Raw genomic sequence first — 15,290 nt, 5'->3', positions numbered from 1 at the left:
GCTCTGCTGCCACAAAGTGATGTACCGGCGGCCACTAGTGGCCACTCTCAGCACTGCAGCAGTAAGATAAAGTCGGCTTCTGATTATCAAGTCAAATGTCTCCCATCTGGTGATAATAAAAGTGAATTAATGCGGCGCTAATATAACTGACATCAGATCACCCTGATTAATGCCGAGAAACGAACATTTAGGGACTAATTAATGTGTGGATTTAGTCATTCTCTGGACTCATTGTGGCTCGGAGGTTTAAGGAGGGGGGGGGGCGTAATGCTGGTGCCCTGAGACCTGGGGGCGCCGTCTACTAAGGAGGCGTCCAGTGCCTCGCACCTCAGTGATCCCATTGGATGTGGCTGATGATCTGCACCGACCTCAGCAGCCCCCCGCGTGGACAGACTGACCCCTATAGACGTCTGGTATCTTGGTCCGTATTACATGCCGGCGAGTCTACGGGGGCGTTAAAGAATGGGCAGTAGATATGCTTGATGCGTGCCGAGCCGCGGGAGGGAAGGACAAATCCACTGCTCCTGTGTGCCTCAGCGCACATACACAGTGATCACTGCGGATTCACGCGTGCAAAAACCGGAACCGCGCACAGTTTTCGTGTTTTAGTGCAACCAAATACGCTGTGAATGAGGCTCAGCGCAAAGTATGTGAACCGCGAACGAGTCTTTTTGCGCCTGCATCGGCGTATTTTGCAGTACGTTTTCTGCATGCGGCACACGGCCACCCCCCGATTTAAATGGCTATTTAGCCTTAAGATTCCCGGATGTGTCCTTTTTCCCGTGGGAACCGCCTGCGGACAGAAGTAGAGCATGCTGCGGGGGCGATCAGTGGGTTCCATCCACTGCGGAGTGCGCTCACTGATATGCCGGCGTGCAGGAGGCCTCATGCTGGGGGCTCATTCACACATGAACACATGTACTGACGGCCCGAAGAACGCCTCCTCCGTACGTAATACCGCCTACTGTCCTGCATGTAAAGACGTAGCGTGCTGCCATTTCAGTTGGGTAAGCACACAGCGTATTCACATGACTGATGATGCTACGCCGCTGTGAGTGTGCGCCTGTACGGAGGGTCATTCACAGCAGCGCGGGCGGATTTCGGATCAGGGGGATAAGCGCATACACAGGAGGCCTCGTGTCGTAATAACAAGTACGGAGTGAATATGCAGCCGTTGGGCAGCTTTGACGCAGAATCCACGCCATTTCCACTGCTCTGGTAAGGAAGCCATGCGTCAGCCCACTGCATTACCTCCGAAGCCAGGAGGTCCCTGCCGGTGTGGAGAGCATGCAAGAAAGGCGGAAGCGGGTCCTACGGACGGAAACAAGTCATCATTGCAAGGGGTCGGAGGAGGATGTCAGGAATCGTTCTGCACAGTCAGCTGAATACAACGCTGGAGCGCCAACTAACGTGTCCGAACGCACAACTCGCCGTTCCTCCGCGAAGCAACCGAGTCCAACAGTACTAGATGGGGCTCTAATAAAATGGCCGTTAAGGGTCTACCTGCTGGGTGACACCTGTGGGCGGCCATATTGGTTGTCACTCGGCTTCTCCGGGAACAGACAGTAATAAACTTTTTACGTAACCTGCAATGAATGCGGTGCATCTGGTAGCGGGTGTTTTACGTCCCGCCATTGTTTCCCTTCTGTGTGGCAGTAATTCCGGGGAGTAGAGCGGGCGCCCGCGGGGTGCAGAGGTAAGTGGCCCCCGCTCCTACCTGCTCACTGAAGCCGTCCTTCTTGTCCAGCATCTCGCGCAGCGTCTGCAGGATCTTGATGCAAAGCTTCTCTTCTTTCTCCATCAGCTTCTTCGTGTGATTGATCAACCTGCGGAACGGCATTCATTAGCGTCTCATTGGCCCCGGGCGACACTGAAGAGCCAGAAACGTATCCCGCATTATTGTATTAGGAGCCGCTGGATGCGCAACTGGAGGGTGATTAAGCGGTCACCAGCGGATTAGCGAGAACTGAAGTCTTCATTAACCCTTTCCCACCCCAAGGGGTAAACGGACCTTCTGGCTGGGAAGTAGTTCCCATGAATGAAAATACATTTACACCCTGTGACTGACAGTCGGCCTCCGGCTGCAACAGCGGGGATCAGTCAGAAAAAATGATCCCTGCTGTCAACCACTTCCATGTTGATCGAGGCATGTAAAGGGTTCAGAGAGGAAGAGCGCTCTCACCGTGACGTCATCAGCCCACCACCATATAATTGCGGAGGGCTGATAGGTCGCCATGGCAACCGGAGCCAGAGAATGGAGCCCAGGTCTGCCACGGCCTGTGATCGCTATCATAAGCAATAAGGTATTGCAGTACAGAAGTACTGCAGTGTATTATCAGTGCAGTCATAGCATCACAGGTTCAAGGTCCCTACAGGGACATTAAACAACAGCATTTTTTTTGCGCACTGCCCCTCTCTGCTATTTGGTATTATTGCATCAAGAAACTGAACAGACATTTCTCGCTTATGTCATTGACGGACACAGCTTGACCGTGGCTATATAGCACTGCCTGGAGGCGGGCACTAAGCTGGCTCCTCCCACTTGCTATACACCCTCTGCAGGCATTCAGCGGATCGGTTTTTAGCTTAGTGTTGGTAGTAGCGGACTGGCCGAGTTAGCGGGGGTCTCGCTGCATCCAAAGGGACCATAGCTTGGTGATTCCATCGGCGATAGTAGAGGGGGGGTCTCCACCTGGTGGGGTCACAGCTCAGTCCACTTGGGCGTTGGGGGCCTCGTGGGCAATATGGAACGGGGCCCCCGCAGACATGATCTGTAGAGCTGCGACCTGGTGGTCTGCACACATTCTCTAATGTCTATCAGATGCCGACCTTCCCTGGGCCGAGCAGTCTTACAGACAGCCAGGGGGCGCTCTGACCACTCTGGGGTAGATTGTTCCCACCTCGGGGGACTGCTCTAGAAGGTGCCACCGTGAAGCTGCCCCTCCAATGACACGAGCAAGATGTAAAATCTCTTTCTCGCTTGGCTCACTGGAGGGCATGGCCCCCAGCAGATGAGGGGGCTTGTGTTTCTGTTTTCCGGCCGTGTTTTCTTCCCCTGGTCGCAGCGACTCCTTGGTTATTTATTGCGATTATTACTCTTTGTATAACAAGCCCCGCTGGGCGCTCTACTGCTGCATACGGTGCCTGCAGAGGGTATATAGCGAGTGGGAGGAGCCTGCTAGTGCCCGCCTCCAGGCAGTACTATAGACCCACGGTCAAGCTGTGTCCCCCGATGAAGCGGGAAAGAGCTTTAACAGCGAGTAGACAGAAGTCGAGGTTTTATCTGCATGGCAAATGCTGGTGAAAAGAAGAAGCAAAACATCTATACATAAATTAAGCAAAAAAAAGTTTTTTATTGTGCGAAAGTAGAAAAACCTAAAAATAAATATATATATATAATTTCGGTAGGGTCGTACCCGCAGAAAAAAAATCATCATGTCATTTATGCTGCATAATTAACACTATTAAAAAAAAACATAGCAAAGCTGGTTCCTGCCACGCTGGCGATCACCTGCAGCGTGTGGACGGCAGCACTGAGCATCCATCGGAAGGGCTTTGTGAAAAGGGCCGTACTATTCTGCCACATCTGTGCATCCAGTTGTAGAATGAAGCCATCATTAATTCTCTACCCTCTAAAGATAATGAGATGACTCTGCTGCATCTGCCTCAGTCTACAGAGTAAAGCTGTCAGATGAGCTGAAGAAAGCAGGCAATGTCAGCCTATTGTGAGCTTTGGTGACCGGCACGGAACTGGTTCTCTTTTTGTATGGATGGTCATATAAAACGTAGATGTTGAGGGGTTTCACAGTCCGGCACTAGTAGCCCGAAGCGTATAGATGACATGACCAGACACTGGGGCAACTTTGCCACACTTAAGAGTGATAGCTGTGTAAAATCTGCGGTGCCACAAGCTTTTCACTTGGTGAAGCCAGGCTCAGCTCTACCTTTTATTTTTGCTGATAATTTGCATAAAAGGTGGCGCTGTTGTGGGATGTGGCAACTCTATTGCTGTCAGTGAACGGAACTATATCTAAAGGACTTTTCAAACAGGACAAGTGTTGTCCAAAAACGATGGCCTCCCCTCATCCCCCGCATACTGTCTGCGGTGCTCCTACATAAACGATGGCCGCCCCTCGTCCCGCACATACTGGCTGCGGTGCTCCTACATAAACGATGGCCGCCCCTCGTCCCCCAAATACTGGCTGCGGTGCTCCTACATAAACGATGGCCGCCCCTCGTCCCCCACATACTGGCTGCGGTGCTCCTACATAAACGATGGCCGCCCCTCGTCCTGCACATACTGGCTGCGGTGCTCCTACATAAACGATGGCCGCCCCTCGTCCCCCACATACTGGCTGCGGTGCTCCTACATAAACGATGGCCGCCCCTCGTCCTGTACATACTGGCTGCGGTGCTCCTACATAAACGATGGCCGCCCCTCGTCCCCCACATACTGGCTGCGGTGCTCCTACATAAACGATGGCCGCCCCTCGTCCCCACATACTGGCTGCGGTGCTCCTACATAAACGATGGCCGCCCCTCGTCCCCCACATACAGGCTGCGGTGCTCCTACATAAACGATGGCCGCCCCTCGTCCCCCACATACTGGCTGCGGTGCTCCTACATAAACGATGGGCGGCCCTCGTCCCCACATACTGGCTGCGGTGCTCCTACATAAACGATGGCCGCCCCTCGTCCCGCACATACTGGCTGCGGTGCTCCTACATTAACGATGGCCGCCCCTCGTCCTGCACATACTGGCTGCGGTGCTCCTACATTAACGATGGCCGCCCCTCGTCCTGCACATACTGTCTGCGGTGCTCCTACATAAACGATGGCCGCCCCTCGTCCCGCACATACTGGCTGCGGTGCTCCTACATAAACGATGGCCGCCCCTCGTCCCGCACATACTGGCTGCGGTGCTCCTACATAAACGATGGCCGCCCCTCGTCCCGCACATACTGGCTGCGGTGCTCCTACATAAACGATGGCCGCCCCTCGTCCCCCAAATACTGGCTGCGGTGCTCCTACATAAACGATGGCCGCCCCTCGTCCCCCACATACTGGCTGCGGTGCTCCTACATAAACGATGGCCGCCCCTCGTCCTGCACATACTGGCTGCGGTGCTCCTACATAAACGATGGCCGCCCCTCGTCCCCCACATACTGGCTGCGGTGCTCCTACATAAACGATGGCCGCCCCTCGTCCTGTACATACTGGCTGCGGTGCTCCTACATAAACGATGGCCGCCCCTCGTCCCCCACATACTGGCTGCGGTGCTCCTACATAAACGATGGCCGCCCCTCGTCCCCACATACTGGCTGCGGTGCTCCTACATAAACGATGGCCGCCCCTCGTCCCCCACATACAGGCTGCGGTGCTCCTACATAAACGATGGCCGCCCCTCGTCCCCCACATACTGGCTGCGGTGCTCCTACATAAACGATGGGCGGCCCTCGTCCCCACATACTGGCTGCGGTGCTCCTACATAAACGATGGCCGCCCCTCGTCCCGCACATACTGGCTGCGGTGCTCCTACATTAACGATGGCCGCCCCTCGTCCTGCACATACTGGCTGCGGTGCTCCTACATTAACGATGGCCGCCCCTCGTCCTGCACATACTGGCTGCGGTGCTCCTACATAAACGATGGCCGCCCCTCGTCCCGCACATACTGGCTGCGGTGCTCCTACATAAACGATGGCCGCCCCTCGTCCCGCACATACTGGCTGCGGTGCTCCTACATAAACAATAGCCGCCCTTCGTCCCCCACATACTGTCTGCGGTGCTGCTACATAAACGATGGCCGCCCCTCGTCCTGTACATACTGGCTGCGGTGCTCCTACATAAACGATGGCCGCCCCTCGTCCTGTACATACTGGCTGCGGTGCTCCTACATAAACGATGGCCGCCCCTCGTCCCCCACATACAGGCTGCGGTGCTCCTACATAAACGATGGCCGCCCCTCGTCCCCCACATACTGGCTGCGGTGCTCCTACATAAACGATGGCCGCCCCTCGTCCCCCACATACTGGCTGCGGTGCTCCTACATAAACGATGGCCGCCCCTCGTCCCGCACATACTGGCTGCGGTGCTCCTACATAAACGATGGCCACCCCTCGTCCCCCACATACTGGCTGCGGTGCTCCTACATAAACGATGGCCACCCCTCGTCCTGTACATACTGGCTGCGGTGCTCCTACATAAACGATGGCCGCCCCTCGTCCCACACATACTGGCTGCGGTGCTCCTACATAAACGATGGCCGCCCCTCGTCCTGTACATACTGGCTGCGGTGCTCCTACATAAACGATGGCCGCCCCTCGTCCCACACATACTGGCTGCGGTGCTCCTACATAAACGATGGCCGCCCCTCGTCCTGTACATACTGGCTGCGGTGCTCCTACATAAACGATGGCCGCCCCTCGTCCCCCACATACTGGCTGCGGTGCTCCTACATAAACGATGGCCGCCCCTCGTCCCCCACATACTGGCTGCGGAGCTCCTACATAAACGATGGCCGCCCCTCGTCCTGTACATACTGGCTGCGGTGCTCCTACATAAACTATGGCCGCCCCTCGTCCCCCACATACTGGCTGCGGTGCTCCTACATAAACGATGGCCGGCCCTCGTCCCCACATACTGACTGCGGTGCTTCTACATAAAGGATGGCCGCCCCTCGTCCCCCACATACTGGCTGCGGTGCTCCTACATAAACGATGGCCGCCCCTCGTCCCCCACATACTGGCTGCGGTGCTCCTACATAAACGATGGCCGCCCCTCGTCCCCACATACTGGCTGCGGTGCTCCTACATAAACGATGGCCGCCCCTCGTCCCCCATATACTAGCTGCGGTGCTCCTACATAAACGATGGCCGCCCCTCGTCCTGTATATACTGGCTGCGGTGCTCCTACATAAACGATGGCCGCCCCTCGTCCCCCACATACTGGCTGCGGTGCTCCTACATAAACGATGGCCACCCCTCGTCCCCCACATACTGGCTGTGGTGCTCCTACATAAACGATGGCCACCCCTCGTCCCCCACATACTGGCTGCGGTGCCCCTACATAAACGATGGCCGCCCCTCGTCCTGTACATACTGGCTGCGGTGCTCCTACATAAACGATGGCCGCCCCTCGTCCCGCACATACTGGCTGCGGTGCTCCTACATAAACGATGGCCGCCCCTCGTCCTGCACATACTGGCTGCGGTGCTCCTACATAAACGATGGCCGCCCCTCGTCCTGTACATACTGGCTGCGGTGCTCCTACATAAACGATGGCCGCCCCTCGTCCTGTACATACTGGCTGCGGTGCTCCTACATAAACGATGGCCGCCCTTCGTCCTGTACATACTGACTGCGGTGCTCCTACATAAACGATGGCCGCCCCTCGTCCCCCACATACTGGCTGCGGTGCTTCTACATAAACGATGGCCGCCCCTCGTCCCCCACATACTGGCTGCGGTGCTCCTACATAAACGATGGCCGCCCCTCGTCCCCCACATACTGGCTGCGGTGCTCCTACATAACCGATGGCCGCCCCTCGTCCCGCACATACTGGCTGCGGTGCTCCTACATAAACGATGGCCGCCCCTCGTCCCCCACATACTGGCTGCGGTGCTCCTACATAAACGATGGCCGCCCCTCGTCCTGCACATACTGGCTGCGGTGCTCCTACATAAACGATGGCCGCCCCTCGTCCCCCACATACTGGCTGCGGTGCTCCTACATAAACGATGGCCGCCCCTCGTCCCCCACATACTGGCTGCGGTGCTCCTACATAAAAGATGGCCGCCCCTCGTCCCCCACATACTGGCTGTGGTGCTCCTACAAAAACGATGGCCGCCCCTCGTCCTGCACATACTGGCTGCGGTGCTCCTACATAAACCATGGCCGCCCCTCGTCCTGCACATACTGGCTGCGGTGCTCCTACATAAACGATGGCCGCCCCTCGTCCTGCACATACTGGCTGCGGTGCTCCTACATACATGATGGCCGCCCCTCGTCCCCCACATACTGGCTGCGGTGCTCCTACATACATGATGGCCGCCCCTCGTCCCACACATACTGGCTGCGGTGCTCCTACATAAACGATGGCCGCCCCTCGTCCCCCACATACTGTCTGCGGTGCTCCTACATAAACGATGGCCGCCCCTCGTCCCCCACATACTGTCTGCGGTGCTCCTACATAAACGATGGGCGGCCCTCGTCCCGCACATACTGGCTGCGGTGCTGCTACATAAACGATGGCCGCCCCTCCTTCCCCACATACTGGCTGCGGTGCTCCTATATAAACGATGGCTGCCCCTCGTCCCCCACATACTGGCTGCGGTGCTCCTACATAAACGATGGCCGCCCCTCGTCCCCCACATACTGGCTGCGGTGCTCCTACATAAACGATGGCCGCCCCTCATCCTGCACATACTGGCTGCGGTGCTCCTACATAAACGATGGCCGCCCCTCGTCCCCCACATACTGGCTGCGGTGCTCCTACATAAACGATGGCCGCCCCTCGTCCCCCACATACTGGCTGCGGTGCTCCTACATAAACGATGGCCGCCCCTCGTCCTCCACATACTGGCTGCGGTGCTCCTCCATAAACGATGGCCGCCCCTCGTCCCCCACATACTGGCTGCGGTGCTGCTACATAAACGATGGCCGCCCCTCATCCCCCACATACTGGCTGCGGTGCTCCTACAAAAACGATGGCCGCCCCTCATCCCCCACATACTGGCTGCGGTGCTCCTACATAAACGATGGCCGCCCCTCGTCCCCCACATACTGTCTGCGGTGCTCCTACATAAACGATGGCCGCCCCTCGTCCCCCACATACTGTCTGCGGTGCTCCTACATAAACGATGGCCGCCCCTCGTCCCCCACATACTGTCTGCGGTGCTCCTACATAAATGATGGCCGCCCCTCATCCCCCACATACTGGCTGCGGTGCTCCTACATAAACGATGGCCGCCCCTCGTCCCCCACATACTGGCTGCGGTGCTCCTACATAAACGATGGCTGCCCCTCGTCCTGCACATACTGGCTGCGGTGCTGCTACATAAACGATGGCCGCCCCTCCTTCCCCACATACTGGCTGCGGTGCTCCTACATAAACGATGGCCGCCCCTCATCCCCCACATACTGGCTGCGGTGCTCCTACATAAAGGATGGCCGCCCCTCATCCCCCACATACTGGCTGCGGTGCTCCTACAAAAACGATGGCCGCCCCTCATCCCCCACATACTGGCTGCGGTGCTCCTACATAAAAGATGGCCGCCCCTCGTCCCCCACATACTGGCTGCGGTGCTCCTACAAAAACGATGGCCGCCCCTCGTCCTGCACATACTGGCTGCGGTGCTCCTACATAAACGATGGCCGCCCCTCGTCCTGCACATACTGGCTGCGGTGCTCCTACATAAACGATGGCCGCCCCTCGTCCTGTACATACTGGCTGCGGTGCTCCTACATAAACGATGGCCGCCCCTCGTCCCCCACATACTGTCTGCGGTGCTGCTACATAAACGATGGGCGGCCCTCGTCCCGCACATACTGGCTGCGGTGCTGCTACATAAACGATGGCCGCCCCTCGTCCCCCACATACTGGCTGCGGTGCTCCTACATAAACGATGGCCGCCCCTCGTCCTGCACATACTGGCTGCGGTGCTCCTACATAAACGATGGCCGCCCCTCGTCCTGCACATACTGGCTGCGGTGCTCCTACATAAACGATGGCCGCCCCTCGTCCCCCACATACTGTCTGCGGTGCTGCTACATAAACGATGGGCGGCCCTCGTCCCGCACATACTGGCTGCGGTGCTGCTACATAAACGATGGCCGCCCCTCCTTCCCCACATACTGGCTGCGGTGCTCCTACATAAACGATGGCCGCCCCTCATCCCCCACATACTGGCTGCGGTGCTCCTACATAAACGATGGCCGCCCCTCATCCCCCACATACTGGCTGCGGTGCTCCTACATAAACGATGGCCGCCCCTCATCCTGCACATACTGGCTGCGGTGCTCCTACATAAACGATGGCCGCCCCTCGTCCCCCACATACTGGCTGCGGTGCTCCTACATAAACGATGGCCGCCCCTCGCCCCCCACATACTGGCTGCGGTGCTCCTACATAAAAGATGGCCGCCCCTCGTCCCCCACATACTGGCTGCGGTGCTCCTACAAAAACGATGGCCGCCCCTCGTCCTGCACATACTGGCTGCGGTGCTCCTACATAAACGATGGCCGCCCCTCGTCCTGCACATACTGTCTGCGGTGCTCCTACATAAACGATGGCCGCCCCTCGTCCCCCACATACTGTCTGCGGTGCTCCTACATAAACGATGGCCGCCCCTCGTCCCCCACATACTGTCTGCGGTGCTCCTACATAAACTATGGCCGCCCCTCGTCCCCCACATACTGGCTGCGGTGCTCCTACATAAACGATGGCCGCCCCTCGTCCCCCACATACTGGCTGCGGTGCTGCTACATAAACGATGGCCGCCCCTCATCCCCCACATACTGGCTGCGGTGCTCCTACATAAACGATGGCCGCCCCTCATCCCCCACATACTGGCTGCGGTGCTCCTACATAAACGATGGCCGCCCCTCATCCTGCACATACTGGCTGCGGTGCTCCTACATAAACGATGGCCGCCCCTCGTCCCCCACATACTGGCTGCGGTGCTCCTACAAAAACGATGGCCGCCCCTCGTCCTGCACATACTGGCTGCGGTGCTCCTACATAAACGATGGCCGCCCCTCGTCCTGCACATACTGTCTGCGGTGCTCCTACATAAACGATGGCCGCCCCTCGTCCCCCACATACTGTCTGCGGTGCTCCTACATAAACGATGGCCGCCCCTCGTCCCCCACATACTGTCTGCGGTGCTCCTACATAAACTATGGCCGCCCCTCGTCCCCCACATACTGGCTGCGGTGCTCCTACATAAACGATGGCCGCCCCTCGTCCCCCACATACTGGCTGCGGTGCTGCTACATAAACGATGGCCGCCCCTCGTCCCCCACATACTGTCTGCGGTGCTCCTACATAAACGATGGCCGCCCCTCGTCCCCCACATACTGGCTGCGGTGCTCCTACATAAACGATGGCTGCCCCTCGTCCTGCACATACTGGCTGCGGTGCTGCTACATAAACGATGGCTGCCCCTCGTCCTGCACATACTGGCTGCGGTGCTGCTACATAAACGATGGCCGCCCCTCCTTCCCCACATACTGGCTGCGGTGCTCCTACATAAACGATGGCCGCCCCTCATCCCCCACATACTGGCTGCGGTGCTCCTACATAAACGATGGCCGCCCCTCATCCCCCACATACTGGCTGCGGTGCTCCTACAAAAACGATGGCCGCCCCTCATCCCCCACATACTGGCTGCGGTGCTCCTACATAAAAGATGGCCGCCCCTCGTCCCCCACATACTGGCTGCGGTGCTCCTACAAAAACGATGGCCGCCCCTCGAACCCACATACTGGCTGCGGTGATCCTACATAAACGATGGCCGCCCCTCGCCCCCCACATACTGGCTGCGGTGCTCCTACATAAACGATGGCCGCCGCTCGTCCTGCACATACTGGCTGCGGTGCTCCTACATAAACGATGGCCGCCCCTCGTCCCCACATACTGGCTGCGGTGCTCCTACATAAACGATGGCCGCCCCTCGTCCCCACATACAGGCTGCGATGCTCCTACATAAACGATGACCGCCCCTCGTCCTGTACATACTGGCTGCGGTGCTCCTACATAAACGATGGCCGCCCCTCGTCCCCCACATACTGGCTGTGGTGCTCCTACATAAACGATGGCCGCCCCTCGTCCCCCACATACTGGCTGTGGTGCTCCTACATGAACGATGGCCGCCCCTCGTCCTGTACATACTGGCTGCGGTGCTCCTACATAAACGATGGCCGCCCCTCGTCCAGCACATACTGGCTGCGGTGCTCCTACATAAACGATGGCCGCCCCTCGTCCCCACATACAGGCTGCGGTGCTCCTACATAAACGATGACCGCCCCTCGTCCTGCACATACTGGCTGCGGTGCTCCTACATAAACGATGGCCGCCCCTCGTCCCCACATACTGGCTGCGGTGCTCCTACATAAACGATGGCCGCCCCTCGTCCTGCACATACTGGCTGCGGTGCTCCTACATAAACGATGGCCACCCCTCGTCCCCACATACTGGCTGCGGTGCTCCTACATAAACGATGGCCGCCCCTCGTCCCCCACATACTGGCTGCGGTGCTCCTACATAAAAGATGGCCGCCCCTCGTCCCCCACATACTGGCTGCGGTGCTCCTACAAAAACGATGGCCGCCCCTCGTCCTGCACATACTGGCTGCGGTGCTCCTACATAAACGATGGCCGCCCCTCGTCCTGCACATACTGGCTGCGGTGCTCCTACATAAACGATGGCCGCCCCTCGTCCCCCACATACTGTCTGCGGTGCTCCTACATAAACGATGGGCGGCCCTCGTCCCGCACATACTGGCTGCGGTGCTGCTACATAAACGATGGCCGCCCCTCCTTCCCCACATACTGGCTGCGGTGCTCCTACATAAACGATGGCCGCCCCTCATCCCCCACATACTGGCTGCGGTGCTCCTACATAAACGATGGCCGCCCCTCATCCCCCACATACTGGCTGCGGTGCTCCTACATAAACGATGGCCGCCCCTCATCCTGCACATACTGGCTGCGGTGCTCCTACATAAACGATGGCCGCCCCTCGTCCCCCACATACTGGCTGCGGTGCTCCTACATAAACGATGGCCGTCCCTCGTCCCCCACATACTGGCTGCGGTGCTCCTACATAAAAGATGGCCGCCCCTCGTCCCCCACATACTGGCTGCAGTGCTCCTACAAAAACGATGGCCGCCCCTCGTCCTGCACATACTGGCTGCGGTGCTCCTACATAAACGATGGCCGCCCCTCGTCCTGCACATACTGGCTGCGGTGCTCCTACATAAACGATGGCCGCCCCTCGTCCCCCACATACTGTCTGCGGTGCTCCTACATAAACGATGGCCGCCCCTCGTCCCCCACATACTGGCTGCGGTGCTCCTACATAAACGATGGGCGGCCCTCGTCCCGCACATACTGGCTGCGGTGCTCCTACATAAACGATGGCCGCCCCTCGTCCCCCACATACTGTCTGCGGTGCTCCTACATAAACGATGGCCGCCCCTCGTCCCCCACATACTGGCTGCGGTGCTCCTACATAAACGATGGGCGGCCCTCGTCCCGCACATACTGGCTGCGGTGCTGCTACATAAACGATGGCCGCCCCTCCTTCCCCACATACTGTCTGCGGTGCTCCTACATAAACGATGGCCGCCCCTCGTCCCCCACATACTGTCTGCGGTGCTGCTACATAAACGATGGGCGGCCCTCGTCCCGCACATACTGGCTGCGGTGCTCCTACATAAACGATGGCCGCCCCTCGTCCTCCACATACTGGCTGCGGTGCTCCTACATAAACGATGGCCGCCCCTCGTCCCCCACATACTGGCTGCGGTGCTCCTACATAAACGATGGCCGCCCCTCATCCCCCACATACTGGCTGCGGTGCTCCTACATAAACGATGGCCGCCCCTCATCCCCCACATACTGGCTGCGGTGCTCCTACATAAACGATGGCCGCCCCTCGTCCCCCACATACTGGCTGCGGTGCTCCTACATAACCGATGGCCGCCCCTCGTCCCCCACATACTGGCTGCGGTGCTCCTACATAAACGATGGCCGCCCCTCGTCCCCCACATACTGGCTGCGGTGCTCCTACATAACCGATGGCCGCCCCTCGTCCCCCACATACTGGCTGCGGTGCTCCTACATAAATGATGGCCGCCCCTCGTCCTGCACATACCGGCTGCGGTGCTCCTACATAAACGATGGCCGCCCCTCGTCCCCCACATACTGGCTGCGGTGCTCCTACATAAACGATGGCCGCCCCTCGTCCCACACATACTGGCTGCGGTGCTCCTACATAAACGATGGCCGCCCCTCGTCCCCACATACTGGCTGCGGTGCTCCTACATAAACGATGGCCGCCCCTCGTCCCCCATATACTGGCTGTGGTGCTCCTACATAAACGATGGCTGCCCCTCGTCCTGCACATACTGGCTGCGATGCTCCTACATAAACGATGACCGCCCCTCGTCCTGCACATACTGGCTGCGGTGCTCCTACATAAACGATGGCCGCCCCTCGTCCCCATATACTGGCTGCGGTGCTCCTACATAAACGATGGCCGCCCCTCGTCCTGTACATACTGGCTGCGGTGCTCCTACATAAACGATGGCCGCCCCTCGTCCCCCACATACTGGCTGCGGTGCTCCTACATAAACGATGGACGCCCCTCGTCCCCCACATACTGGCTGCGGTGCTCCTACATAAACGATGGCCGCCCCTCGTCCCCCACATACTGGCTGCGGTGCCCCTACATAAACGATGGCCGCCCCTCATCCCCACATACTGGCTGCGATGCTCCTACATAAACGATGACCGCCCCTCGTCCTGCACATACTGGCTGCGGTGCTCCTACATAAACGATGGCCGCCCCTCGTCCTGTACATACTGGCTGCGGTGCTCCTACATAAACGATGGCCACCCCTCGTCCCGCACATACTGGCTGCGGTGCTCCTACATAAACGATGGCCGCCCCTCGTCCTGTACATACTGGCTGCGGTGCTCCTACATAAACGATGGCCGCCCCTCGTCCTGTACATACTGGCTGCGGTGCTCCTACATAAACGATGGCCGCCCCTCGTCCCGCACATACTGGCTGCGGTGCTCCTACATAAACGATGGCCGCCCCTCGTCCCCCACATACTGGCTGCGGTGCTCCTACATAAACGATGGCCGCCCCTCGTCCTGTACATACTGGCTGCGGTGCTCCTACATAAACGATGGCCGCCCTTCGTCCCACACATACTGGCTGCGGTGCTACTACATAAACGATGGCCGCCCCTCGTCCCCCACATACTGGCTGCGGTGCTCCTACATAAACGATGGCCGCCCCTCGTCCTGCATATACTGGCTGCGGTGCTCCTACATAAACGATGGCCGCCCCTCGTCCCCCACATACTGGCTGCGGTGCTGCTGCAGGGGAGCTGGTATCGCTGGCTCACAGCGGTGCTGCAGGACATTTCTCTCCTCTCGCTCACCCCACCCCTCTCCATTGACATAACATAGCGGCCGTTCAGTACTGACCGGCTGCTGGTTACAATGAGTGATCGATGATTTATGCAGCATATGGCGCTGGACGATGAGCTGATCG

General features: G+C 58.5%; 1 protein-coding gene across 7 annotated transcripts in view; it reads right to left on the bottom strand.

Annotated features, from left to right (window-relative positions):
- The window catches only part of ITPR2 (inositol 1,4,5-trisphosphate receptor type 2), a 253,107-nt gene that overhangs the window by 152,566 nt on the left and 85,251 nt on the right, over window positions 1-15,290 (bottom strand). For all 7 annotated transcript variants that reach the window (XM_066590133.1, XM_066590137.1, XM_066590136.1 and 4 more), the window contains exon 28: window positions 1,718-1,826. In XM_066590133.1, the coding sequence (XP_066446230.1) occupies window positions 1,718-1,826 (109 nt within the window). The remainder of the gene's footprint in view (window positions 1-1,717; window positions 1,827-15,290) is intronic.

This window comes from Eleutherodactylus coqui, chromosome 2 (assembly GCF_035609145.1).
Source record: "Eleutherodactylus coqui strain aEleCoq1 chromosome 2, aEleCoq1.hap1, whole genome shotgun sequence".
Classification (NCBI taxonomy): Eukaryota; Metazoa; Chordata; class Amphibia; order Anura; family Eleutherodactylidae; genus Eleutherodactylus; species Eleutherodactylus coqui.
Note: the sequence above shows the minus strand (reverse complement) of the source record. Positions and strands in the feature narration are given on the sequence as shown.